The following is a 27,530-nucleotide window of genomic DNA, read 5'->3' as shown; positions in this document are numbered from 1 at the left end:
AACAGAGTAATTAACGACCGGAATAGTCTCAGAATGATTGAGAATTCCAGAGGTAGTTTTCGGCAGCGTAGAAGCTCTCAAAGGCTGGCTTTCATTTTCAGCAGCTTCTATTATTCTTCTGTTTTCTGTTTGGGTAACGGGTTGGTCACAAACCTTGAGAGAACCGCTAGACATCGTCCGTTAAGTTTCATGACCATTCTGTGGGTAACGTGCTTTAATAAAAAGGCCTCTTTGACCGGTATGTAGCAGCTGTCCACAGGGTCGCATGAGTTTGGAATGGTTGCAGTTTTGCCGAGGTTCAAGGTTAGGTCGAGTTTTTAATAATTTTGTTTTAGTAAGGAGTTGTCTTTGTCAACATCAGAACTTTTTTATCGCCATTTATATTCTGCAACAAGAATTATTTCGTCTTACTTTTTTTCTTTCTGATAACAAAATTTGAAAGTTGTTTGTTGTCGTTTCCCTACAGTGATTAGACAGCAAATATTTTTTTCCCACCAGAGCCTGAAATTTCCCAATCAAATGCATCAAAGGAATAGAAATGAAGAGGAATGCGAGTTCGCCCACGAAAAGAGTTTTGCAAACTGATACAGATTTTCTGTGACGTTTTTGTTTCATTCATTGACGTCAGTTTCGTCACTTTTCACCCTTTTGCCGTATTGCGGGAGGAATCATGACTTTCAAGGCAATTTAGCCTCAGCCGCATTGTATTCCCGGAAATGTCTCATGAAAGGCTTCAATTGGATTTAGCATATATGTATCGTGGAAAAGCTACTGTCGGAGCTGGGAAGGCAGTAAAACCGAGCTGCCATAGTATGTCTAAAGAGAAATTTTGGAAAGGTCTATTTGTTTTTTTTGCCGGATATTTCACGATTTCTAAACTTTCCAGAAAGTTCTGGTTGCTTTAGAAAATACCTCAGTTTGCTAAAGGGAATGTCCGATTATATTTCCTTACCCAAGCTTTAAAATGGATTTTCCGTGTTTTTATTTCGTTGGTTGTTTTCTAATCCGCTGTTTCGTTGTTTTAAATATCTTAAGTTTCATCTTGCATGTCTGTGGCCAGAATAATAAAATCGTTTCTCAATGAGAAGGCATCTTCTTTTGTCATGTAAAAGCTTAAGTATGGGGTCTGTTTTAAAAGCAGATTTGAAGAATGCACTTGGCTGCAATGTGGTGTATCAAGATGACTTACATTATTATTTCAAAAAGGGGACGTATGCTTTATTGACCAGAGTCATTTAGTTCGGAATTTGAAGACTTCTCAAGTTATATTTTTCTTGATAACAAAGTTAATAAAATGAAATACCATTCAAACGCAGCACCGACTTCTCGGCGCAAAAGGCCAGCTTTCACGGAACAACAGCAACAACATTGTAACCTCTTTGTCGGTCAAACTGTGCAGGTATCTACGTTTTCTGATGTGTTATCAAGGTGTTTCTTCGTACCGTGTCATTTTCCTGGAGTCACACGAATCAAAACGAAGCGTTGGAGTCAGGTAAATACAACTGGCGCAACCATTTCAATCCGGCTAACAACAAATTTAGCAACGATGAATGCCTAAGGCCAGCTTGGAAAAAATGCAAATACCCACACGTTCAGGGGGCTTATTCGTGGTTTTAATTGAAAGGGATAAAGTATCTCACAAAATGTGCAATGTGCTTGCTTAATTCGCACCGGAATTGCGAATTTTTTTCTGTTCAATTTATGCCATCTTTGATAGACGAATACGTAATTTGTAGTCTGAAACGGCTGATAACCATCTAAGGTTATACAGCAGGCAACTTTTATTAGAAGGACATATATGTCACCGTGTCAGTATGACTATGCCATATAGTCATAATGTTTTTACGGATCATTGCCTTGCTCTCAGCCCAGGGCTCAGCAGTGTCTCAGATCTACTCGGTCTCCCAAAAAAGCCACTGAAGTAGTTTTATCTTTATAAATGACAGAATAACCCTAATAGTAATGTTTCCTTCTCGCTTAAGTTAAGGGTTTTTTTTATGTGTGCAAACCACGAGATTACAGCATGACGTAACGAGCCTGTCATAGCAATAAAAAACAGTCGGCTTCTTACGCTAGAGCAAAGATGTCAACGATGAGCGTTAACTTGTCATCGAAAGAAGCAAATTTCGGGATATGAATGATAAATGAAGGATTAGATCCAACTTCTCGGCAAATAATAATTGCCCAGGACAATGTAAACGGAGCTTGGCGCACGTCCCCGGAAATTGTTTTTGGAAGGGCTTTAACCAAACTCGGAGTGAATCAGACGCGTAATCTAACAGCTTCGTGGATTAGGCTCGCATACTGAATGCATCAACCTCCAAAGTGACCAATATACCTATACCTTGTTTATATTGCTGTTGGAGGTGGCTTTGCAGAAGGGAAAAAAACCTCGGGCAATTGACGTAAGTATTTTTGAATAAAGGCTTGTAAACTGTTTGAATATTGAGTTACAACAGGCACAATGAACGTTTATTTTCTTGCTGGAAGGGCGAGTATAGATAACTGCCCGGAAATTAGAGTCAACTTTGCGAGGAGAATATCAAGTTATAAATAAACAGTCGGGAACCGATGTAAATCTTACAGACCCAAACTTTCGAATGATGGCAATAAGACAGTAGGTGGTTGGATTAAGAAAAATATTGCGCAAAATTTTACTTAAAGTTTTCTTTTTTGAGGCTTCGATCAGCCAAGATCATAGAATCCGGTCGTGCATAAGACAATATCAACTTCTTGGTTAATTGCTTAGCGGTTGTTACAGAAGATAAATGTCACTTAAATGTGAAATATGGAAAATAACAAACCGAGTACTCAAGATCGTGGGTTAATTTCTTGCGGGGTGAATGTATATTGCACCTGGGAGCAACTGAGATGTAAGATCACGCACCCTTGTTATATACCAGCTCTTGAAATAGTACTGATTTTAGTTTCGATGCGTTTGTATGTTTGTTTGCCACAATTTTCATTTGTTTTAACCTCGGAATGACTCGTATTCTTGAAGGCTCCTTGCCATCGGTTCAAAAAATCGTGTAAAAATAAACCAAGCCGACGACTTTTAACAAAGAGACTACAAAAGTACTCGATGAGTTCCCAATAGATAGCCAAAGAGGCGCTAAGCGCTGAGTTGACTTTTTGAATACTTTCAACTAGCTATAGTCTGATTCAGTCTTTTTCGGAAGTATACCACCTTTCATTTTGTACCAAAATCGCCCTCCCTCGACTTTCCTAAGCGATCTGAGCCATTGAAACCCCTTTTCCCTACGGGTTTTTTTTAAGTTTGTTTCTCTCGTTAGCCCATAGTGACTTAATAGGCCATTGTCGAAATATCAATTATTCAGCTTGATAGTGAGGCAGTGAGGACAAAAACAATAGAAACACGTTGAAATGAATGTGAAAATTATTTACATATCATCCATCCACTTTCCTTTGTCTTTGTCCTCACTGCCTCACTATCAAGCTGAATTATAATATATCGAAAAAGGCCTATTTATTGCGAATAGTGCAAACGTGAGCCTATTCTCGTCATTCAGTGACACTTACATGTTTTCTGTCAAAAACAAGTCGTATTTTTTATAGCGCGAATAAGTGAGCAAATCAGATATCCCATGCAATTAGTGTTTTTTTTGTTCTGACGTCCAAGAATGGCGGCACAATGTCTTCCAACAAAAGTGGCTAGGAAAATTTTTCCTTTTCATTGTCTATATCCTTTCACAGACAATCAAGCTCAGCTGTGAACCATGACAATAAAAAAATACATTCTTCAGTTTTCCCATCAAAATGCAGCTAGCTAGGCAAAAGCAAATTCCGGAAGATTAAAAATCAAGTGAGCTTTAAAATCCCAGGAAATAGTCATTTACTGTAAATTGATCCACCCAAAGAAGATAACTCAGACCCGATGTTAAGAGGGGACTAAACCCTATCCCCGGATGAGGTCACCTTTTCGCTGCCTACGGAACCACCACAACAATAGAATTTTTCAAATTTTCTTCCGCGATCCTTCGTGCCATGGTGTAAAAACGAACCGACGAGCCTCAGTGTAGTATAAGTATTCTAACCAAGAAATTAAAAGCCTTGATGTTATTAATTTACTGTTCTGTGTCATTTTCTGCAATGTCATCGAGTTGATATTCTTGCCAGCTTCTTAAGACTTCCTAACTACGTACCCTCCAGTGCTTTTTGCTGGCACTTTCTGGCGCCGGTTTGTGACGTTGTCTATTTTTTTTCTTTCCCTTAGATTCTACTCACGAGATTGAGAGAAGACGCACCAGCAAAAGCATTAGTGAAGGTAAGGAGGCTCTAGTTGGAGAGAATATAACTATTAGACCCCGAGCAAATATTTTTCACGGAACTTTGCATAAATTGGGTGTCCTGTGGACGTTCCGAATCATTTGAAAAGCTCGAAAGAGGCCAACCGTGTAACATGCCCGTCATTGCTGTTGTGTCAGTTGTGGTGGAATACTTATACGCGCATGAGAACTTCGCAGCTCTCGAAAGTAGCGTGGGCTTTCGCTTCTCCTTTCCTAGCGGCTTACATGCACTTGCTAGCGCATATCAACACAGTCTTTATCAGTTCTCGAAATTTAAACACATTTCAGGTTGTCCCTGTTTCAAAAGCCAGGCAAATTTGGTTGCCCTGATAAATGCTTGTTTGCCCATTGGTAAACCCCCCTACGATTAAATGCACACTGTGTTGAGCAATTGCATGCCGTTGGAGCTTGAGTATCCCATAGTTGTAAGTGCCGGTAAGCCTATGGTTTTTTCGCGGAAGTCTTGGTTTTGAGCATTTTCAAAATGGAGTCTTCAATCTCGTCAGCTACAATTTTTTGCCAAAGTCACAGATATTCAAAACACGGCAAAATACTCAACTGCGGCAAATTAATTATTGTTAACTTCACACTGCTATCAGACATCGCGCATCGGTGGCTCAGTTGGTTGAGAATCGGGCTGTCATTCGGGAGGTCGTGAGTTCGACTCGGGCCGCACCAACACTCAGGGTCTTTAAATAACTGAGGAGAAAGTGCTGTAATTACATCCGCAAATGGTGAAGACTTTCAAGTCTTCTCGGATAAGGACTTTAAACCGTAGGCCCCGTCTCACAACCCTTCAATGTTCACAACCCAGTGGGACGTAAAAGAACCCACACACTATTCGTAAAGAGTAGGGCATGGAGCTCCCGGTGTTGTGGTCAGGCCTCATGTCATTCATTCATGTGCTGTGTGAGATCGCTAATGGACTGATAGCGGCTGCCAGCGGCGCCTATATATGGTGATGTCCGATCTCACCATAGATCACTTGTTTGTAAAGCAAGTCAATAGGAAATGCGCTATATAAATTCGTTACCATTACCATTACATTGACAACAGAAATCTGTCGAGTGAGTCGGGTGTTGCTTATGTATTTCATGTTCTATTTTTGGCTGGGTCGTCCGTTTGTTTTTCCTTTGGGCAACCAACCTTTTCAGGTCACAAAAAACTAATTCCCCGGTAAATTTTCTGGTCGTCTGGGACGACCGCACGACCGCTAATTTCGAGCACTGGGCTTTATGCTTTCTAATGGAGTCATTAATTGAGTCCAGTTTCTCTGTAAGGGTTTTGTCGAAGTCTAGCATTAAATGTAAAAGTTTGATTTCTTCCCAGGACCAGGAGAAGAAGGAGGGGTGGGGAAGGTTCTTTTGGGTTCCAAAAGCGGTTATTTTACTTTCGAACCTGCTATCTCTCTTCAACTGCATGCTAATCCTGCATCGATTAGCTCTCGTGCTTATCATTATTGATTGATAGGATTAGGCAAAAAAAGTAACTCTTCGCGCTTTGAATATTTCAATTGATTAGTGGCATAAGATTAAGGGAACAGTATAATAGTGGGTTTTCTACCGAAACAATAATTTTTAGACTACTCGCTACTCATTATTACTTGCAATGAGTTAAACTCGCGTCCAGTTGACTTCTGCTATCTTCAAGTGCGCCTTTGACTGTGAATTTAGGGGGCCTTAAAATCAGCTTATCTTTGTCCTTCAGCAAAAAACATTTCAGAAAGTTTGACACTTAATTAAAAAGGGCCTCAGTTTGTAATCGACTCCATACCGAGCTTTCAAAGCACAATTCACTGACGGCCCACAAGAATGGTGGCATGTGCTGCGTGACCCAAGGTCACGTTATTCTCTAGAGCTTAAAATTCGGTTTCCGCGGAGTGCAAATTGTGACTCTTGCAACTAGAAAATATAGCAGTAAAAGAATTAAGAGTCCCTAGTTCATTGCTGACAAAATTAATTTTCAAGTAAATGTTCAACCTGTTTGATCAATGTATAACATGATAACGCTAATGATTCCAGGGGAAGTTTTTCCAACTAAGATGATTGCTTCCAGATAGACTTAATACGTAATTTTTAGCCTGAAACTGAAACGGCTGATAACCATCTAAGGTTATACAGCGGGTAAACTTTATTAGAAGGACATATGTGTCACCTTGTCAGTATGACTATGCAATACAGTCATTATGTAATTACGGATGCCTCTCTCTCTTTAAGGGCCCTTTCTCTCAATTGAATTCTGGTTAATGATCGCTTAATTTTCAAGCAAATATTCAACCTGTTTGATCATTGTATGACTGATAACCCTTATGATTCCTGGGAAAGTTTGTCCAGCTAAGATGATTGCTTCCAGGGAAAACATTTTCACCTTCTTCATGAAAATTTACAAGGCGAAGGCCCTGGGGACGAGGTTGAGTCAGTGTCTGGTCAGGAGCTGACAAGCGAATTTTTTCTCGGATCGTTAACAAGCTGTAAAATTGTTTCATCGAAGAGAGTTGCTGACAGGAGGATGGGCCACGATAATCTTAAGCTCCCTTTGGGCCGGGTAATCAACTTAAATCCGGGTACCACTTGAATTTTCGTTATCTCAAGCGAAAACGGGTCCTGAAGCATTTACTACGGGTCAAGTTACTGCAGTAGTCTGTAGAGCTAATAAAAATGCAGGTATAATTGTTCTTCGAAATGCCACTCCTAAACGAAGGCGTATAGAATCACGATGAACAATATTGGCTTTGTTTCCAAAATAACCAAGTTTATTAAAATCTACAATTAGTCAAGATCAAAACAAACCGGCGTACGGGTTTTCGTTGTGGTGGTATGGTCAATGGCAATGGAAAATGAAACTAGTAAAAGTGAAACATGGAGCGTAAGAAAAGCTTGGATAACTCATAAGATTCTTTAGTGCGTAAAATCGAATCCAAAGGGTTTTGCTATTTTGAGGCGGTCTACCCAGATGGTCGACACCGTCTTTTGTATAATCTGTCGGAATCGAAGGATTGGTTGATCACAATAGGTGTTAAACTAATATAAGAAGATGACATTTGATATTGTTAAGAACTGATACGCTCGAGCGTTTATAGTTCTTCAAATCGAATGCTTGAATTTAGAAACGTTGGTTCGTTTGAAGAGAGCAAACTGACCTGATCCAGTGGAAAGAGGAAGAAGTTTTGCTGTACCCGGGCCATTTTGCTTTAAGGCAGGCAGCTCTCTGTGATGCTGCGTTATCGTTTAAAAAGGTAGGTCCGTGTTAAAGAGTTTTTCGATTTTTGTTCGTTATCTGCAGAAAACTAGAGAGCCATTCGATTGGGGACAGACTGGTATGATAAAGAATTTTTACAGTAGTTTGTTGTGTGGATATATTCAAAGGCGTTTTACAGCACCGTGCAGTAGCCGGTTGGAACAAGAGATTATTTGGCTGCAGAAAATACTAAAGAGCCATTCAGTTGGGGACAGAATTACATGGCACAGAATTTTTACAAGCCTTAATTTTGTAAAAATATTCTAAAACGCCTTACAACGTTGTGCAGGCATCAACATCGTAAAGTTTCTAAAGAGATGTATTTATCTGTATTTATTTAATGTTAGCACACTCGGCCAAAACAAAATGCGACAAATGTTTCAAACAGAAGTCGCGCATTTGATTTTGCGACGGCTAGTTCGCGTTCTCCGCTGCTGAGATAGTATGTTGTTTCCTCAGTTATGTCGCCGACACATGGTCCGTGGACCGTAGTGTCCTTTAAGACGAGTCCGTACCAGTAGTTTTCCTCATCCAAGACACACCAGAACGTCCAACTTGGACTGAAATTTACCAACGATATATTCGAATGCAGTAATCGTAAGGATGTGTGAAATCAATGCCGCAAGTCTGAAACAGAATAGAATAAAATGGGTTTTGCGTCAAAGGGTGACAAATACAATTGGTTTCGGGTGAGCTGAATCTCATAACGATTAAGGAATATTTCACGTGGAGCCAACCAAAATGTGACCACAAGTATTAGGAGAAACTTAACACGAAATTGCAAAAACATTACATTGCAAACAGCGTACACACGCGTTTACCACACAAACACAGCACGCGCGTGAAATTGATATTTCCAATGCAGTTGACATTTTTTTGAGTAACCAGAATTTTTGTCCGATGACATTCGAAAAATGTATGATTTTTCAGATGCGCGACTGAGCGTGAATTGGCGGATGTACTATTTCGATGGCCCTCTTATAACTATTGAGTTTCTTTTATGTTCTCTGGGGTTAGCTGACAATAAGCTTATTAATCACCATGCCTACAAAGCGCCGTGGTCTTTGTTTTAAGACAGAAGTCAACCGATATTGGGGTGTTTGTACGAAACCTCCCGATGTGTAGCGGACAACTAATAACCTAAGGCACCTGTGGAATTAATTGATTAATTGTATTTGAGTCAATCCGGACACGAACAGGATTTCAGTAGACGCGCTGTGAAATGTAAGGAATGTAATTTTTCGTGTTTGCTGTCACAAGCTTGAAATATTTTTCCTTAAAATAAAGAATTCCGCAATTCACGACCCGGACCTAAGAGATTTCTTTTGTGAGTGTCTGCTCTAACTCCATCAATTAGTTTCTTCCATTATTCTCTATCTGTCATGATCATCAGTTGACCAAGATATGTTTTGATGTGATTGACAATGTCCTTCAATTGTTAGTTAAAAGTTTCCCGGGGAAGAGGAAATTTGCCGAGATAATAAAATATTACCTATTCAGTCGCAAGCCGCTTTGCACCTTCGTGTAATTCTAACTACACCCCTGCTCGGTCGATCGATGCCACGTGCGATTAAATCGGTTCATTTTTACTTAATATATCTATTATTAGATCGGCATTCTTGACTTCTGACAGCGAGCAAATTAAATTGCGAACAAATTTTCCAAGGGTGCGTTCGTTGACCGTATTCCGGAATAGGAATACATGGAATAGAAGTTAGAAATCCTTCGTTTTTACGAAGATTCACATTAAAATTGTCAAACACCTGCTAAAATGCTGCATACCGTTTTGAACCATCACTCTACGGATTCTTATTCCGGAATACGGTCAATCGAACGCACCCTAAGTGCAATTAGTTGGATTAGCGACTCAAAGGAATGGACTTCTCAACAAAATTTGCACCGATCTCACTGTATCATTTGTCTACTTTTTTTTGAAAGAGTCTCGGAAGTTGTATTTTTAAGGTCCTCGAGGCCCCGTCAAAATACAGAAGGAACCATAAAAGTGACGAAAGTATCCCGTGATTCCATCTATCTAAACAAGGCTACAACACGCTTCACGCGGGGCGCGGCTGGCATTGTGGGACGTCATCGGCGGATTTACGTAAGCTGAGGATTAGTCCATGATTAGGAAGGATTTGCCTCACTTAGTCGAGTAGGATTTTGGGTTTACTTGTGGAAAGTCGCGCAAGATAAGAAAAAAACGATTCGGAATTACGGTTAAAGGGGAAATTGGGCAATTAATTCGCTTTCAAAGATAATTATCTCAAAATTGGAAAATTCCGCTTCAACTGTAAACTATTTTTCGTTTACAGTTTCTGTTTGCTTTGTCTTCCTGAATTATTGTTTTGGTGTCATTTTATCGACAGCAACGCGCCCCGACAGGCCATTATTGCGAAAATTTCCACCATTCTTTATCTATATGCACCAAATGTGAACATTACACAAATGTTGAAAAACTGATTTTTTTTTGGCATAAAGCTGCAGTCCGAGGTGCTATTGTGTGTGAACTTTCGTTTGGCACATGCATGTGTCTCTCTGTCAAAGCTTTTTTTAGATTAGGCCTCCTGCCCAGGAAATAAGTGGGATTGAACTTAAAGGTTGGGTCGTAGGTGAATAGATTTTATAGAATAAGCATTCACTCTTCACACAATCTATCGAATTCAGCAACGAAAAACATCTGTCTCGAAAGACAAACCTGGAGAACACCCAAAAGCCCAAAAGATATGTCAAGTGAAATTCAATAGACTGGGTTATCCAGAAATGCAAGCACCGAACGATATAAGGTACGTCTAGCCAAAGTTATTTTTCCCTCGACTATTTTACGGCTAGATATGGCGAGCACTGTGTATGACCATAAATGCTCTAAATGTTTGCATTTAATTCGATCAAGAGTTTTAAATAGCCAAAAAGTGAAAGAAAGAAAAAAGAAACACGAACTAAATCTGGTAGTAACTTTAAAGGTATGCAATAGGTTTAATGGGGCTTTGTTGTGCAGGGCCGCGAAAAAATGTTGAACATTTAGTCGCGTGTGTGGCTGGTTGGGAGGAAAAAGCAATAGAGTAGCTTGGCCGGAAGTAAAATTACGGACAGAATGTTATTTCGATGCGAGCAGGAATTTGCAGTTTTCCATTTTATGGTCTAAAATGACATATATTTGACCGTACCGACAACGGTTACATTAGGTAAATATATTTGATTAAGCTTAATTTTCCACTCAAATTTAAGACATTGTCTTTTTGGCAGTGCACACTGTTTCGATTTTAATTGTAAGCGTCGTAGTTTATTTGGCACATAAAGCTGTTATTGAACAAAAGGTCAAGTTGACATGCAAAGTAATAATCGAAAGAAAGCGAATCTGGGAGAAGTTTAGTTTTATATCCCCGACACGATAATTAACCTTCTAAATACGGCTACTTAAATTCTAAAGGTGTAAAATCCTTCAAAATGAACGCAATCTTTCTTTGATGTTATGTTTGGCAAACCGTTGGTCATATACCTTTACATCCTGTTGGATTACACTGTAAACGCAAATTTTTGCGGTGCTGTTGCATTAGGGCGATAAGCTGGACTCGTATTGAGTTACTGTGTTAGGAATGTGCCATACATAATGTTTATAGTCTTGTTGAAAAGCTGGTATAGTTGAAAGCTCTAAGAGTTTCGTTTATGATGAAAATGACACTATTAATAGACAATGATGTTAAGGCGCGAGGAACAGTTGTTTACTTACGTTTGACGGAAGACACGAATTCGCGCTATTAGAAGATTTGCGTGGTGAGTTAGAATGGCAGATCTGAAGCATGCCACGTGATTCACTTCGTAGAAAGCTACATTACGTGATTGTTACAAGTTAGCTCTTGCCATGCGGCATTGCATCGAGACAATGTCAACGTCTTTGTGAAGCTTTCAATTCTCCTGAGCTTTCTAATGGACAAGGTACTGACGAGCAAATGGGAAATGGGACATTGATCTCTTCAGACCTAGTACGCCTGACGCTTACGGTGGGTGTATTGCACCTGTGGGTAAAATAAACTCACCGATCACGCTACAACTTTGCAATATTTGTGTTATGTGCGTCAAGTTGTTTGTTTTATTGTCTATTTTTTTCCTACTGATCCTTAATCGTTAAGACTGGGTCGGTCTTTAAAGACACTTTGCTTCCCACAGAACCTTTGATCAAAGATCTCGTGATATTTTTGTGTCGCAGAGATGATGAATGCCGATCAATTTGCGCCCAGCCAGGCACATTATTGGTTAACGGAGAAAAAAATCAAGAACTATAATTATGGTTCAAAGCAAGGAGAGCCATTTAAAACCACAGGAATGTAGTCCTCTATTTATCTCAATTCATTACACTTGACACACGAACTCTCAGTTGCTGGTTGACAGATTAAAAATGTTTACAATAAACATGGGACGAGATTTGAACTACACACAATCTCCGCTCGCGTCACATATTTTATTTACTGATTGGTTAAATCTCGTCCAACCATCTCGTGACCGACGAAGAGCGACAACAATGAATACAATAGACAAGGTTTCATCCTTGGTGCTTATTCGATTAACATGACTTACCAATGTGGGCGACAGACTTCTTGCCAAGCTTGACCGACCGGTCGAAGCTTCGGAGACAAGATCAAGGCGACAGTTTCTTCAGAGCTCTGAGGTAAATAAGTACTTCTATATATCGAGCACGGGCTCGTCTTTGGAATATCATGAAAAAGCGTTACAAGAGGGTCATATTTGGGTGAGTACCAATAAGCTCGGAAACACGGGAAAAACGACGCGAATAACTTTGTTCGTGAAGACTTGTTCGTGAGAGACAGACTTAGATTTTTCTTTAGACAGCTTTCTCAAGTTCCATGATCGCTTAAAAGTCGCTTGAAACTGGTCAAGAATAATTTTATGAATTTCATTTTCCATGCTGTGGAAAAACCTAACTACATAGGAATTAACTTTTGAGGAACTGACAGAAGATTTTGAACGAGGAATCTTGATATCTCTCTGGCTGGGCACTGAGAAAGATTACACAAGTTCTAAAGGAAATACTCTCCATTTCTCTTAATTTTAATGTGCCACCGACATTGCTCGAGAATTTAAGCCGCGACTACAGAAATATTTCGCAATACCTTGGACAGCAAACTGGAAACATGAAATTGTCATTCTTTGATTTCATGTGCAAGCCCGCGGCTAAACTAAGGAAAAATAGATCCAACAACAATGATTAAAATATGCATAGGCTACTTGTCGAGATTTTTATTGTTATGGAATTAGGATAATTATCTCAATTAGAGACGTTCTCGAAACAAATGAAAAAAAATCGTCGATTTGTCGCGTTTACTCAAACGAGCTAAGCTGACGTTAAGAATCTTAAATTGTAGACTATTCGATTACGTCATCGGAACTGTTAAAACATCAATGCTTGTCTTCTTTAGTGAATGGTCTATTTCCTCTTCCGTAAAGAACTTCGATGATGCCGCGTGTGGCTAAAAAGAATCGAACTGATGGATAAACTACAGACATATTTGTGCTCTATGTAACGTGGAGACTACATATATCTGCCCTCCGGCCAAGGGTGTATTATATTAAAATGTCAGCTAGTCCGCCGCAATTAGAACCTTGTCATCATTGACGAAAGGTATGAAAAAATGGTAATTAAGAATTCGTTACGCCTCTTTTCTGTTCAATTTATTCACTTCATTCAGCGGAACATGTGTAATATCCTGTCGATGTTTCTTTCCTTCTTGTTCGCTTCGTCAATACGGAAACTGAGAAAATGTATCCAGCCACTTTCGTTAACATGTTTTCGCTTTCTTTAATAACCTATCAGAACTTGTCAAATTGCAGTAATAGTGTCACGTTCAGTTTTCGCTAATGATTCACGATCCACTGCCTTCCAATTATGGTCTTGAAGAAAGTGATCTTGCTTAAAAAACAGTTCACTCCTAAATTCACAAGGGAAAGGAGAAAGTGCACTTTTCCTTTGATGAGCTTCATCCTGTCAATACTATTAACGATCAGATGTTACTTTGCAATTTTCGTGCAACTCGTCTCGCACCGCCGGCTATAGCAAGGCAAGTTCCATGAAACATTGTAACACACCTTGAAACCACCAAAAACGTTTTCGAGACAAGTTGCAAAAACTGTTGCAGAAAGTAGAATCAAGTTTTCCGCCTTTCCGTTACGCTTCTCACACCTTTTCAACGTATTTTTTTAACGATTGGGTAGGGTAGCATCTGTGAAGAAAAGTGTGTCGGAACGGTATTGCTCTTACCCCATGTGAGATCTAGAAATATTTGTCGCAACCAAAATTGGGAAACAAGTTGCAAGAAAAATTACCGAAAGGAATGTAGAGACCTGGTTGCTGGATCATCTGCGGTGCCCCTCCGGGCATCCATACTACGGGATATGTGAAGCGAAATTGTCCATGCACAGCCCTTTCAAATTTACCAAATACTGTGAAAATTAAACAGCACTCTTTAATCCTAATTATCCCGGCTTGAAGTGGATTCGAAACTAATGACGACGCTGTCGTTGGGTTAGGGTTAGTGTTTTAACGCTTTCAAGAAACTGTTGTATTTAGAAGGACTCAGTCTACACAACAGTTGCACGGAACGGCAAATGTTGTGGTACCATGAGAAATACCAGTACGCACTCATTCATGTGACGTAATAGATTACCATGGCAGCGAAAGAGCCATCTAAATACACCTTATGTAGTCTTTAATTAAGAAATAGAAAACATGTACCGTGTTTCTATCGAGTTATAGAAACACGAGTGAAAGTTTGGGAGAACGAGAAATGCTGTGGGAACACGAGCCACAGGCGAGTGTTTCCACAACTTTTTCGAGTTCTCCCAGACTTTCACTCGTGTTTCTATAACTCGATAGAAACACGGAGTACATGTTTTCTATTTCTTTTAGAAAACAATGCGACGAGAAAAAGGAAAACCACTTGTTAACTCTAATTATCAAAATGTAAATTCTCTTTGCTCGCGCCATCACTACGTCAACAGCTCGTGCTAGTTCTGTCTCTCCATCGAGTTATAGAAACACGATTTTTAACCAATCAGCGCGCGTATTTTCTAAGGACTGTTTTCTAAACGCTTATATCTCAAAAACGAACCCTGTGACCCTATTTTTAAAATTCCTGGAAAGTAGTGAGCAGGCTAAAATAAAACGTTTTACAAAGTTAAAGAAAATCCTCTGGAGCAGATTCACAGCCACCTTCACAGTTTTAAAAAAATTTAGGTGGCTCTCAATCTGCAACAGAGATTTTTTTTAACTTTGCAGAGTGTTTTATCTGAGCCTGCTTAACATTTTCCAGCAATAAAAAAATGGGGGTCACCGAGTTTGTTTTTGAGATATAATCGTTTAAAGACTGAATATAGGATGATTTAACATAGCTCTACTATTGCTATGGTGACCAATTACCTCATAATCAGTGCCTCTTGTTAAAGCTATGAATGGTGTTTTATTTGATACCATAATATTGCCGTTATGAAAGAATGTTGTAGAGATAATCCTTCTAATAAGGCATTCTTGTTGAAACTGGTTTGATCCACCTTGATTCGCAAAATAAAGGCGACGATCATCCGGTTTCATTTTGTATAACGCTGAACAACTGGTGCAGTTTAATAATAGTAATAATAAATAATAATAACAATGATAGTTTACAGAACGTAGTTAGAACATTTTTTTCGGGGAAAAAAACATGGTGGCATTCCGTTTTGTACCCGATCGCTCGTACGGGTATTTGGTTGCAGACCAATCATAGGCGTTCTGCTCATTGGGCCCAATGTGATTGGCCATAATTTGGCGGGTTATGCTTTCTAAGGTCGACACTTCTGGGTTATGTACATCTGATAATCTAACTATTAATAAACAAATAAGTAAATAATACCAAGGGCTTTACTGCGATTTTCATAATTATGAGGAATCTCACCTTCAAGCGACAAGCGCCAAACTGCGTTTTGGCTTCTATCGATCAAATTTCCGAACATAGCCGGGAAGGTCAACTCCGCCTCGGGAAAGTGAATGGGAGTTTTGGAATTGAATTCGTCATCTGTGTTTTGCGTCGGAAGTTTGATCGATGGAAGCCAAAACGCAGGTTGGCCGTTGGCGCTTGAAGATGAATTCCGCAGGATTATGAAAATCGCAGAGATCGACTTTCCATAACGTGGCAACATTCCAGTTATAAGTTTCGTAACAATGAAGATATCAGCTTCACTTCAACATTTTGTAAACTGTTATTTTAGCAATTTTTCTAGCATCGATATTTTAAGTATTAACTAAAAACATAGGAAGGCAAAGGCCATAAACAAATTGTTTGACTGTAGTTTGAAGCAAAATTCCAAGACCAACTGAACTGTATGCATGTCCATAGAAATAGAATTCAAGATGTACCAAGTTATTAGATATAGCAATTGCAACAATAATGTCGTCATTCTGTTACGACAAATTGTAATGAACCGCGACGTCATTGAAAATGATCACGATATACCTATTTTTTTTATCGTTTCGACCATCATTTCAGCATAACCTTCGCCATTTTTCTTTGATTCCTGTTGCGTCAGATATTATGACTCCTGTTCACAAAAAACAGGTATAAAAGTGTTGGATGAAGTCTCCACTATCAAATTCATCTAAGTTACCTTCTAAGGTATAAACTATTAAATACACCATTTGCGTCAGTCGAAACGTAAAATGAAGTACTTTTAAGTGGCATAGTCGCATACTCAAGTGATTCTCGATCAAACTTGGTCAATATTTCAAAAAATTGTGGAAAGTCTGAAAAAAATCTCATTTAGAGTTATCAAATTCAAGTTACCTGAGGAGCAATCATTTCCTTGATTGCATCCGCCCTCGCATTTGAACCAATTTCATTCCGCGGAAAAAAGCAGAACACATTTTTGTCGCTTTATATTCACTGTTGTTTGATCCATTTACAACGAAGAATGAAGAGTGCTATGAATTTGCCAAGTTCATAGAGGTTGATGCCGATGGAGGCTTCTACACCCATATTTCTGGATATGAGACTAACATATCGTTTAGAGGGAATTTTTTTCATGTCGTTAAATGTTGTTTACCATTAAGAACGTTTTATAATGAATCAGCAATAATGTTATTACTGATTGGTAATGTTTGTATACGTTCGTCAATTATACAAACCCAATACAGCTCCAATTCACTCAAAAAACAAAACTTGCGCTTAGGAAGCGGACGTAAAATTACACAAGGTAATGTAATTCTCTAAGAAAACGGTCCAAGATTAGAATTTCAACTCAACTTTTTTTTATTTCTTCTTACTCTTTGAATTAGAGAGATGGCCGAGGAAAGCGGATATGGTGCTTCCACACATCCACAAAGTAAGGCTAACTGGCTTTCCTTCCTTCTGTTTTGGTGGACAAACGACTTGTTTAAAACAGGATATCAACGTCCCATACAGCAATCTGATTTTTGGCCGTTGCATGAAGAAGACAAAACTTGCGCGCTAACAAAGCAGCTACAGTCGCAATGGACGAAGGATGTAAACGAGTCTCGACAGCAAGACAAAGAGCCAAGGTTGTGGAAAAGCGCCATGAAAGTTCTATCTCGCAAGGACCTCTGTATAATTGTATTTGCCGGGTTTCTGGATTCGGTTGGTCGATTTCTTCAACCTTTTTTCCTGGGCGTTTTCATCACCACATTAATGTCCACTACTCCAGAGCGAATGCTACTTAGCTTTTGCGCGGTACTCATGTTGTTGGTGGTGTTGATGAAAAGCGTGGCTGTGCATCATAGCAGTTTCAAACTCTACGTTATTGGAATGCGGCTGAAGGCCTCTCTCAAAGGTCTCATCTTTCAAAAGGTTAGTTTCACTCACACCTACACAGTTCCTATGCTTTCCTCTTCCTCGTTTTGAAATTAGAATTCGAAAACAAATGCGTCAACCTCGCTATGTCAGTTTTATTTCCCTCTACGTTTTCCCTCTTTAGACTGATGCTGGATAAGAACTTCTATTTCCGATCAAAAACCCCTTTAGCCCCTTTTCTTCTAAGAGTGATACCTATAGATTGTATTACATTTAACGCCAGACGATTTCACGTAGTCAATGGAATGGTTAGTCACCATTTGATTAGTTCGCTGTGTTGACACGAGTCCTGCTGAGTCGGCCAGAGCGGTTCCTCTGCCATTGGTTTTAAAACTTTTCGAAAGAAGCACCTCAAATCAGATCACAAAACCCTAACTTTAGGGATGACCGGGGGTGATCGGAAGTTTGAAGAACTCGACTCTTGAAGCTCGCTCATATCGTAGAAGTATCTCAGGCTGTTGTGAATATGACATACTAAGAATGATATTAAAAACAGGCAGTACTTATCGGATCCATTGCGAGTCATACAAATTAACATCTTTCACAACCTGGGCTTTGATTATTGCGTCAGAAAGCAATGGAACTAAACCAACAAATGAAAAAAGAGAGACCGGGATAGGTCGATAGAGAATACGTCTCAGTCCTGATAAGAAAGGATCCGACGAAAAGGGTGCATCGTATCTTCTCTTGGTAATCTGAGAAAAATTTTAGCTAGTGTGCCGTTTTGTAAAAAAATCCAAAAGGAAGCCCGAATGACATCCTATTTACACTTTTTTTAAAATCTTTTCATCGCAGATTCTTCTTATGGGTCAGCAGACACTCAACGAGTTTACAAAAGGTCACGTGATTGATCTGGTATCCAATGATGTTCAAAGAATGGAATTAGCTGCCAGGCAGTTTTTTCGCCTCATTGTAGCCGTGTTTGATGTCTGCGTTGTGGTTCCGTTGTTGTGGCACTTTATTGGTTGGCAGGCGTTAATGGGCTTTATTTTTCTTTGTCTTCTTGTTCCTTTTGGTGGTTTTTTGATATACTTGTCTGGAAAGCTTCGAGTCAAGATTGCTGCTGCTACTGACAAGCGGATACACCTCATGGCTGAGATAGTGGCTGGAATACGTGAAATTAAGACGCATGCGTGGGAGTGGATCTTCCAAAAACAGGTTGAGGAAGCTCGAAGGTGAGTCAGTCAGATGAACACTAAAAATACCCGGCTTGTCTAGACCTAGGTCTTTCCAACGCTTAGGGTCTCAAAGAAACTCAGAAAGATGAGCTGCCTTTGTAATGACATGCGCACATGCCTGATATTATTGGATAAGGACGATAAACCGTAGGTATATCTCAAAACACTTCAACTGGACGCAAATGAACGCAGTCAGTCTGCTTGCAAAGAATAAGAGAAATAATCCCTAGGAAAGGTATTCCTCAGCGAGGTGCTCCAGCTTTTGTGGTGAGTATATCCCGGCGTGGTTTGGCCAATACAAATTCGGAGACCTGGGAAGCTTTAAACAATGCTCATTTCTGAGGGTAAAACGAAATGTGGAACGTGAGATGTCAAATAACAGAGACATTTAGAAAATTTAAGAGGCTTTTGTAAGTCTGTCGTGCCTCTTTGGCAAAAGGGCTGTTTGTTTACTGTAAACAAACAAACGAGTGATTAAGAACAAATCAGATAAGAAGGAGACAGGCGCAATGTTAGAAGATAGACACTGAGATTAAGAGCTTAAAAGTAACAGAATCTTTTTTACTTTTTTTAGAAATGAAATGCGTATAATACGTCGCAAGAGTATTCTTGTATCATGTGGAATTTCTATCATGTATACTTCAGGAGTCCTTGCTGCCTTCATTTCTCTTTTGACTCTTGCCTTCAGTGGATGCCATCTGACACCCTACACAGTTTTCACTCTCTTGTCGATGATCAATGTCCTTCGGAACAGTGCATTGAGATCCATTGCAGAGGGGTCGCATTTCGTTTATGAAGCGTACGTTTCGTTTGATCGAATACAGAAATTTTTGCTTCTCCCAGAGTTGCAATATTTACCTTATGAAAAAGAATCAGAAACTTACGCTAGTACAGAATCGTTGTGCGGGAAGAGGCGATTTCGAAAAGCAACTATGGACATCACGGACGGACTTACGTACTTCAACGAGTGCATAAGAAAATCCTGTACTATGACAAGGTTTGTCAAGGTTCACCATGACGATAATGACTTTAATCATCTTGAACTTACGAATTTGGGATTGTACCAAACATTAGTAAAGGGAAACTACGAACCAAATACAGAGAGAGGCATAAGACTGACTAATGTAACATGTAGATTAAATGGCCACGACAAGATTCCAGTGGAAGCGATAAATTTTGAAGCAGAAGATGAAACATTGACAATCGTTACTGGTCCCGTGGGAAGCGGAAAGTCTTCCTTTATGTCTTTAATTGCTGGGGAGATACCAGCTATTGCAGGAAATATCGACTGCAACGGCACCATTGCATATGTGCCACAAATGCCTTGGGTCTTTTCAGGAACGCTTCGAGAAAATGTCCTATTTGGTCTGCCATTCCATTACGATCAGTACATGCGAGTCATCAAAGCGTGTGCTTTGGAAGAGGATATAGCCAGATTTCCTGACGGCGATGAGGTCGTCATTGGGGAACGAGGAAACACCTTGAGTGGAGGTCAGCAGACTCGAATCAGTTTGGCAAGAGCAGTGTATGCCAATTGTGATATTTATCTCTTGGATAATCCACTTGCTTCGCTGGACGCTAACGTCGGTGATTACATCTTTAATGAATGCATCCTTGGTATGCTGTCAGACAAACTTCGGTTGATGGTGTCTCACAAAGATAGCTACATGAACTCGGCCGATCAAGTTGTCGTCATGGACAATGGCTCTCTGGTCGCTTGCGGGACTTTCGTGGACCTTAACAACAACGGAGCTTTGAAAGATATTTTAGAATTTCAACAGAACAGGGAAGACGAGAAATCCCAAGAAATCCCATTGCTGGAGGACCAAAATGGAACTCCCGATGAGGGAAGCTCAGATAACAGTATAAGCAAAAGTATGGAGATCCCATTGGAGGATCGTGCCACTGGGACAGTGTCTTTCAAGCTGTACTGGAATTACTTCAGGGCGGGACTGCACCCGTTAGCTCTTGCTGGATTGACTGTCATGTTTCTCATTTGTCAAGGTACCGCATATTCTTTTTATCGGCGGATGGCATTCAAGCACGATAAGCAATTCTTAAACTAAGCAGAAATTTACAATCTCGTATTTCATTGGATCGTTATAAGACGATGTTCAATTGTGTAAGGCGCTAGATGCATTTGGCAATTGGAAACTAGTTTTGAAAAAATTCTAGAGCAAGTTGTAATTTAGAGAAACTACTGTCTTATTTTATCGCCAAAAAGCAACGACTACACTTATTTCTGCCCTCTCATGGTATTAACCATTGTCCTCTCTTTTTTCGTTCTTTTTTCAGGAGTTACAGTTTTGCCCGATCTGTGGCTGTCGTTCTTGACAACGCTTCCTCACGCCAGACAGATAGAGTGGATGAATATCAGCATCTACGCCGGATGTGTGGCTGTTACCATTCTCTTTACAACTCTACGGGCGTTTTTCTTTTTCATAGCCGTGTTGCGCTCCTCCGAGAAACTTCACAACAACATGGCGACAGGGATCCTCAAAGCGCCGGTCCTGTTCTTCGATTCCAATCCAATCGGCAGGATTCTAAATCGATTCGCCAAAGACACTGGATGCCTCGACGAAATTCTACCACAAACATTCTTCTTTGCAATCCAAATGGTGTTGTTCGTGTTGACTGCGGCTTTGCTGCCCTTGGTAGCGAACGCCTGGCTTGCAGCTGTTGTTGTGCCACTTATATTGTTGTATGTTTACATCGCGAGGTATTTTATGAGAACCTCTCGAGAGCTGAAGAGACTAGAGGCTGTTTCTCGCAGTCCAGTACTCTCGCAAATTTCTGAAACGCTGGATGGTTTGGATACCATTCGAAGTCGAGGAAAACAACAGGAATTTGCCGAGCAGTTGTACCGGTTAGTTTGAATTACAAGTTTTGACTTCGCATGCTTGGGAAATATCAAGCCAGTTGCCATTGAGTGGTTTCACGAGCTCATGTAGATGTCCTGAAATTTCGCCGAGGTCAACTGATTCGTCGCTAGTTTCTAGATTTGAAGTGTAAAATTTAGGGAATCTGTACAACAGTATGCGACACTTAACACTTACTTCATCCCTAACTATTTCTTAGATAACAAGTAAGGCGCACAGCCCGGAACAGTAATTGAAGGGCGCCACTTTTAAGGGGGATATGGATCTTCTTTCGTTATCCTAATATTCACTTAGTTACATCCAAATGACCTCTCCCTCTTCCTTTTTTAAAGTGATTGTTGTTTGAAAGTTGCCGGGGATTACGAACCAGGCATGCAACAAGCGGCCATTTCATTGGAATAGCCCTAATATTTTGTTGTACTGTGTAACTGTCGAGATTCAAAAGATGATTTAGATAGCTAATACAGGAAAGGCAACGAAGTCTCGTACAACTTCTAACGCGATGCCCCGATGCTCTATCGTCTGGTTATGATCTTGAGAATCAATTGGACTATTTAGCTAGTTCGTGAAGTTATTTCAATGTTATTTACTGACTCGTTGTCTGCATTTTGATTTGATATTTACAGCTATCAAGACACCCACAGTCGCGCATATTTCATGGTACTAGCTGGCACACGGTGGTTAGGGATAAGGCTTGACCTACTTTCTGGTCTCTTGATTGGTGCCGTGGCTTTCTTTGCTGCTCTACAAACCCAAAGTAACGCAGGTAAACTATCATGCATTGATCTATTGCTCGACCCATCTCTTGCTTTGTCAGTCACATATAAAGCCTCCGCGTTTTCGAAAGTATCATTTTAAGCTTTGCTGAAGATAAGTCAGTTGCCATATAACTGAGAACAGTCTTCGGTGCGTAGTCGACTGCTGATGCTAATGTTTTCCGGGCGATTCAGTAATACGGGCGAATATGACTTGATTCCAACGGTCCGAGATAGCTTGTGGCTTCGAAATATGCGAAAGGGAAAATAATAGCAGTACCTTTGTCTTACACAAAGAGCACGATGAAATTCTATATCACTGTTTTATTTGTTAACTGAACTTGAAAAGTAACTATAGTTCTAATCGACGTGATAGCTCAATTGTTTGAACACTGCACCGTAATGCAGAGGTTATGGCAAATGCCGTTGAAGCCTGAATTTAAGAGACACTTTGAATTCGTTCTGCTGCTGCTGAAGTAGCGCTGATAACTGCGATGATCTGGCCCCAGTTGTTCAAAAGGTGGATAGCGCTATCCAGCGGAAAAACACTAGCAAAACCAATTGAGTTATCCAATGGATAGTGATTTATCGGGCAGATAGCGCTATCCATCGTTTCAACAACTGGGGCCTGGAATCTTAACAAGAATAGGTCCTCTACTGAATCTGACGTTTGGTTTGCTTTTTTGTGTCCTTTCAGCTCTTGTGGGAATTGCCTTTGTCTACGTCTTCGAAACTGCTCATTTTACTCAAGTGTCTGTTCAACAATCATCAGAAGTTGAGAACTTGATGACTTCCGTCGAGCGAGTAATGGCCGTAACTAAACTCGAACCAGAACCGGGTTACAAAAAGGCACCATTGAGACCCAAAAAATGGCCAACAAACGGAAAAATCGAGTTAAATGGGGTATCTTTGAGGTATTATCCCGAGGGACCCATGGTCCTGAACGATGTAAATCTGAGCATTGCGGGACAATCGAAGGTTGGAATAGTTGGGAGAACGGGAGCTGGAAAATCAAGCATCATAGCTGCTCTTAAGAGTATGCCAGAGGCTGAAGGAGTGATTACAATAGATGGTGTGAGATTAAGTGACCTCAACCTCCAGGAATCTCGAATGTGCATTTCTGTTTTTAGCCAAGATCCTGTTGTGTTCAGTGGAACTATTCGAGAGAATCTCGATCCTTTGTCGATACACACTGATGCGGATTTGTGGGATGCCTTAGAGGCGGTGCATTTAAAACATTTGGTAGAAACATTCCAAGGAAAATTGTCTTATGGATTGACTTACAAAGGAATGAATCTCAGTGTGGGAGAGAAGCAGCTCCTTTGCCTTGCTCGTGTGCTCCTACAAGGGAACAACATAGTGATACTAGATGAGCCAGCTGCTCATTTGGATCCAAGAACGGAACAAATTATACAGGAAACTATTCAAGAAAGATTGGCAGATTCAACAGTGATAACCATTTCACACAGGCCGAAGGCCATTGAACATTGTGACAAGATTGTGGTGTTGAGCGATGGACAGGTCATACAGGAACCAGGTGTGTGATCACATTTGAACTCGCCCACAAACCCGAGAGCTTTCACAAGACTAGCCGTTGCAAGATCTCAAATGATCTCACCATGACACTTGGGGCCTTGTTATGCCAGATGGTTCGCGGGAACACCGGCATCAAGAACATTACACCATGTGTTTCGGTTTCATTGGCATTCAACATGCTAAGAAAAAAAATCCCTGCAAGACATCAGGATGTTGAGCGATGGTTCACTTGTGGTTTCCTGTTCAGGAATCACTATACTACGCATGTATGTATACACCAACTTTGTGATGTAAAGAAATGGACTGTACTATCTAAAAATGACAAAATCTCTATGACGAGATTGCAAAGGCAAGACAACAAGGCAGGTGCTACAGAAACCCAAGTGACTACTGCGAGAGAGAGAAAAGACTATATCACATGTTGACCTACGCCAAAGGTCATTCCTGGCAGATGACCCCAATCGCCCACAAAAACATCAAAACACCTTGAAAACAAGACGATGGTTCTGACAAGAGCGCATGCGACACTGGTGATGACTGAACTGATGTCACAGACGCTCAGTCGCCATCGCGCATGCATGCTGTTGCAGTTTTTACGTCAGGAAAAAGAATCTGAAACTTACGCTAATACAGAATCGTTGTGCGGGAAGAAGCGATCTCGAAAAGCAACAATGGACATCACGGATGCTTAATGAACTAGGACAGTGGATCGCACTTCTCTTGTAAAATCAAGGACATTTTATAGACAATTATAACTCTCTGTGCCTTATGCGAAAACTGCTTGAACGAAAACGTTAATCAAGATCAATTGATAACAGAGTGGGTTGGTGCCACATGAAGAGATGCAGTATTTTCAGTGAAACTTATGGTGTTATTTAAGAGGAAGAGAACTTTGGAACAGTAGACGTTATAACATACGCTTTGTACATAGCTATTCACATCAGTATTTATTTCATTCTCTCATTCTAATTAATCATTTTCATGTAATTACCCTTCAGTAGTTTAGTTATTAAAAAAAGTTTGCTCAAATATGCAGCGGTGTGCACATGAAACTGTTCGAGGGGCAATCCCCAAGAATAGTTCTTTCCAATCTCCCAACCGTCCCTAATTTATTTTATTTTATTTTATTCTGTCTATATGGCTCTCACCTCCTCACATCTTTTCTGCGCAGGACCGGAGTGAGTAGCCCGAGCACTGGAGTCGAGGATGCAAATGAAGGAAAAACTTATGTGCGCATATGTAACCAGGCCTTCCTCCTTAGTACCCATGCCTTTCCTTTTTGGACTCAAGACTATCTGGGTTATTTCTTCGTCAGTTGCCCACCATCCAACCCCGAGTTAATGTCAGTAATTAAAATTATTAGTAAAAACCAGCATTTCACTGCTGACATATTCATTCAAGGTCAGCTCCACATCTCTAAGGAAATTTAAAGAGGTTTTCAAAATCACAGAATTAGTTCTTAAAATATTTTCCGAAAACTGAAATGTAGAGGCTCCTTTTTTCTTTAAACAGTGCTGTATCGTTACCATGGCCACAGCTAAGCCCTGGCGGGAACCCTTAAAAAATTGCCTGACTATAGTATTTAAACATGAAACGGCAAACCATCAAACATCAAAACGTTGTCTTAATTAATGAAAGGATAGACAATGTTGTAATACTTTTCCATAGGAAATCCACTGATAGTCGAGGCAAACGCTTTTAATTTCGATGTGGTCTTCGACATTTCCCGATGCAGTGTAATAAAGAACCTGTGTCAAACAATTCCAAAAATGAGTTACAGACATTAAGATTACTAGAGAATAAGAAGTTATTGATTTGGAGTTGATTTTATTGTTATTTACACAAAACAAATTTGGCAGATTGTTTCTGCTACACAACCACTCCTGCAATATGTCAGCTAAAGAGTCTGGGGCGGTGGCCTGTGATTCGGGTATTTACGAGAGCGTACAAGTGACCTATATATACTGCGTTTCTCTTGGGCTTAATAAATATTATTACTGTATTTAACGTACAGTCTTCTTCAGGGGCCCCCAATTCGCTCCCAATCATTGTAACATGTCAAGCAAGTATTCATTACCATTACGCACCAGATTTAACTTAATTACGACGTCATATCCACAAGAAATCGCGAAAAACTGACAAACTTCTTAAAACTTCTCCACGTATATTTTCGTTCATAAGCCGGGCTTCGCAAAAAATGCCTTGTCAACCTTTGCATCATTATATAATATGGACTGACCAGCAGCCACTTTATAAATTAGCTTCACGCCTTCCCTGCGCACTTGGGCGTTTCAGCCTCTCAGGATAAAACCGAATTTAAAATTGCTCCCCAACTAAAATTTATATTATTCACCATAAACTAAAAAAATGCCTTGCAAAACAGTGACTCATACTTGAATAAAAAAGGAAAAGAAAGTTCCTCAACTGATAAATAAGAATGCTATTCACTCGTTTTCCAGCTCTTAATTATTTTCCTACTAAAAAAAATTCTTACTGAAAAAAAGGGCCAAAGCAAAAATATATATATATCCATATAAGCGCAGGAAACTACACTTTTTTCATGAACCACCTACATTTCGACTGCGTGCAACATTTTCTCCGATTGAAGAGGCTTTGGAATGAATACCTTTTTGGAAATCAAGGAACTTATACAGCATAGTGTAAAATAATTTTGCATGGTAAACTTTGACCATGATTAACATTTTCAGAATCTCCCCACTTAGAAGAAACGCTTCTCTCACACTTGAGGAAAAAAATTCACCGTGACAGACAAATACAGCGCGGGTGTATTTTTGGATTCTAATCACATGATCAGCAGTTCCCACTTGGAAACAAATGATCGAACAACACATAATTTTGTCGACGGACCATAATTTATAAAACGTTGCAAAGAGAGGTTGATGTTGTACACGTCGTGGTTTTGGTTGCTTCCTCGGTCTGTACAATGTCTCCTACGCTTCTCTTGTTTGGCTGCTCGTCGTTGACAATGTTCGTCTCCTCTAACAAAGCATCTTCTTTACCTTTACCTGGGAACTGAAAAAAAGTCAAACGAAAATAAGCTACAACACTCCGGTACCCCACGGAAAATAAGCAAGTGACCAGGACGGCCCGGTTGTTCGAAAGCCCATTAATCCAGAATTAGCGTTAACGTTTGTTTCATGTTTTCAACTTTTTGGTGAAAGTTTCTTTTGCTTATTTTTGTTTTTCAAGATAGACTGCTTCTAATGCAAAGTTTTGCCGACTATCGGCGTTGAACAGCATTTGGGAGTAGAGAAATAAACTCCTTGGTTAATTTTTAAACTGGGATTAGCGTTAATCGGCTTTTGAATAACCGGGCCCAGGGCTTTACATTCAATTCCTGCATACGTATCCAATTTATATTTATATTACATGCCTGGGTGAATTTCAAATTAATGCCAAAAAAGGACCTGCATAGAAATAGCATCGAAATATAGTCTACACTAATCGGAAGCAAACTTGCGCGTTGTTTGTTTTCCGTGCTTTTTTTCTTTGATTAATCTGTGTTTTTGAATGAATGAACGAAATGCAATATGGAGGCAATAAACGCTACGCCCCGACAAAAATATCGAACCATTGTAACTCCTGTCCATAATATAAGTGATTTTCACGTGACGTCATCGCCGCCATGTTGGTGGACAAAAACAAAACATCTCACCAGAAGTCGTACATTTCTCTATTGTTATTGGTGTCTCTAGATGTTGGTTGAAAACGTCCTATTGTGTAAGGCACTTCTCAAAAACTTTATTCCACTTTTGTTTTCGTATTCCTT

The 27,530-nt window shown here is 40.0% G+C and overlaps 2 protein-coding genes across 12 annotated transcripts in view; one reads left to right on the top strand and one right to left on the bottom strand.

Moving 5' to 3' along the window:
• The first annotated feature begins 1,321 nt into the window (after window positions 1–1,321).
• On the top strand, window positions 1,322–24,769 carry LOC137971256 (ATP-binding cassette sub-family C member 4-like). 10 transcript variants are annotated; one of them, XM_068818048.1, is made up of 9 exons: window positions 1,322–1,492; window positions 4,235–4,285; window positions 7,414–7,542; window positions 16,861–17,389; window positions 18,188–18,567; window positions 19,145–20,574; window positions 20,866–21,436; window positions 22,076–22,215; window positions 22,902–24,769. In XM_068818048.1, exons 3-9 carry the CDS (start codon window positions 7,520–7,522, stop codon window positions 23,747–23,749), a joined length of 3,921 nt encoding a protein of 1,306 aa, XP_068674149.1. In that variant the 5' UTR covers window positions 1,322–1,492; window positions 4,235–4,285; window positions 7,414–7,519; the 3' UTR covers window positions 23,750–24,769. The 10 variants fall into 10 exon arrangements, with proteins under 10 accessions (XP_068674149.1, XP_068674150.1, XP_068674148.1 ...); XM_068818047.1 differs by lacking the exon at window positions 1,322–1,492 and adding an exon at window positions 2,087–2,405; XM_068818049.1 differs by lacking the exon at window positions 7,414–7,542.
• Window positions 24,770–24,870: 101 nt separating this feature from the next.
• LOC137971257 (soluble guanylate cyclase 88E-like) overlaps window positions 24,871–27,530 on the bottom strand; it is a 19,189-nt gene continuing 16,529 nt past the window's right edge. For both annotated transcript variants that reach the window (XM_068818055.1, XM_068818054.1), the window contains exon 11: window positions 24,871–26,773. In XM_068818055.1, the coding sequence (XP_068674156.1) occupies window positions 26,615–26,773 (159 nt within the window). In that variant the 3' untranslated portion in view covers window positions 24,871–26,614. The remainder of the gene's footprint in view (window positions 26,774–27,530) is intronic.

This window comes from Montipora foliosa, chromosome 9 (genome assembly GCF_036669935.1).
Source record: "Montipora foliosa isolate CH-2021 chromosome 9, ASM3666993v2, whole genome shotgun sequence".
Lineage (NCBI taxonomy): Eukaryota > Metazoa > Cnidaria > Anthozoa > Scleractinia > Acroporidae > Montipora > Montipora foliosa.
Note: the sequence above shows the minus strand (reverse complement) of the source record. Positions and strands in the feature narration are given on the sequence as shown.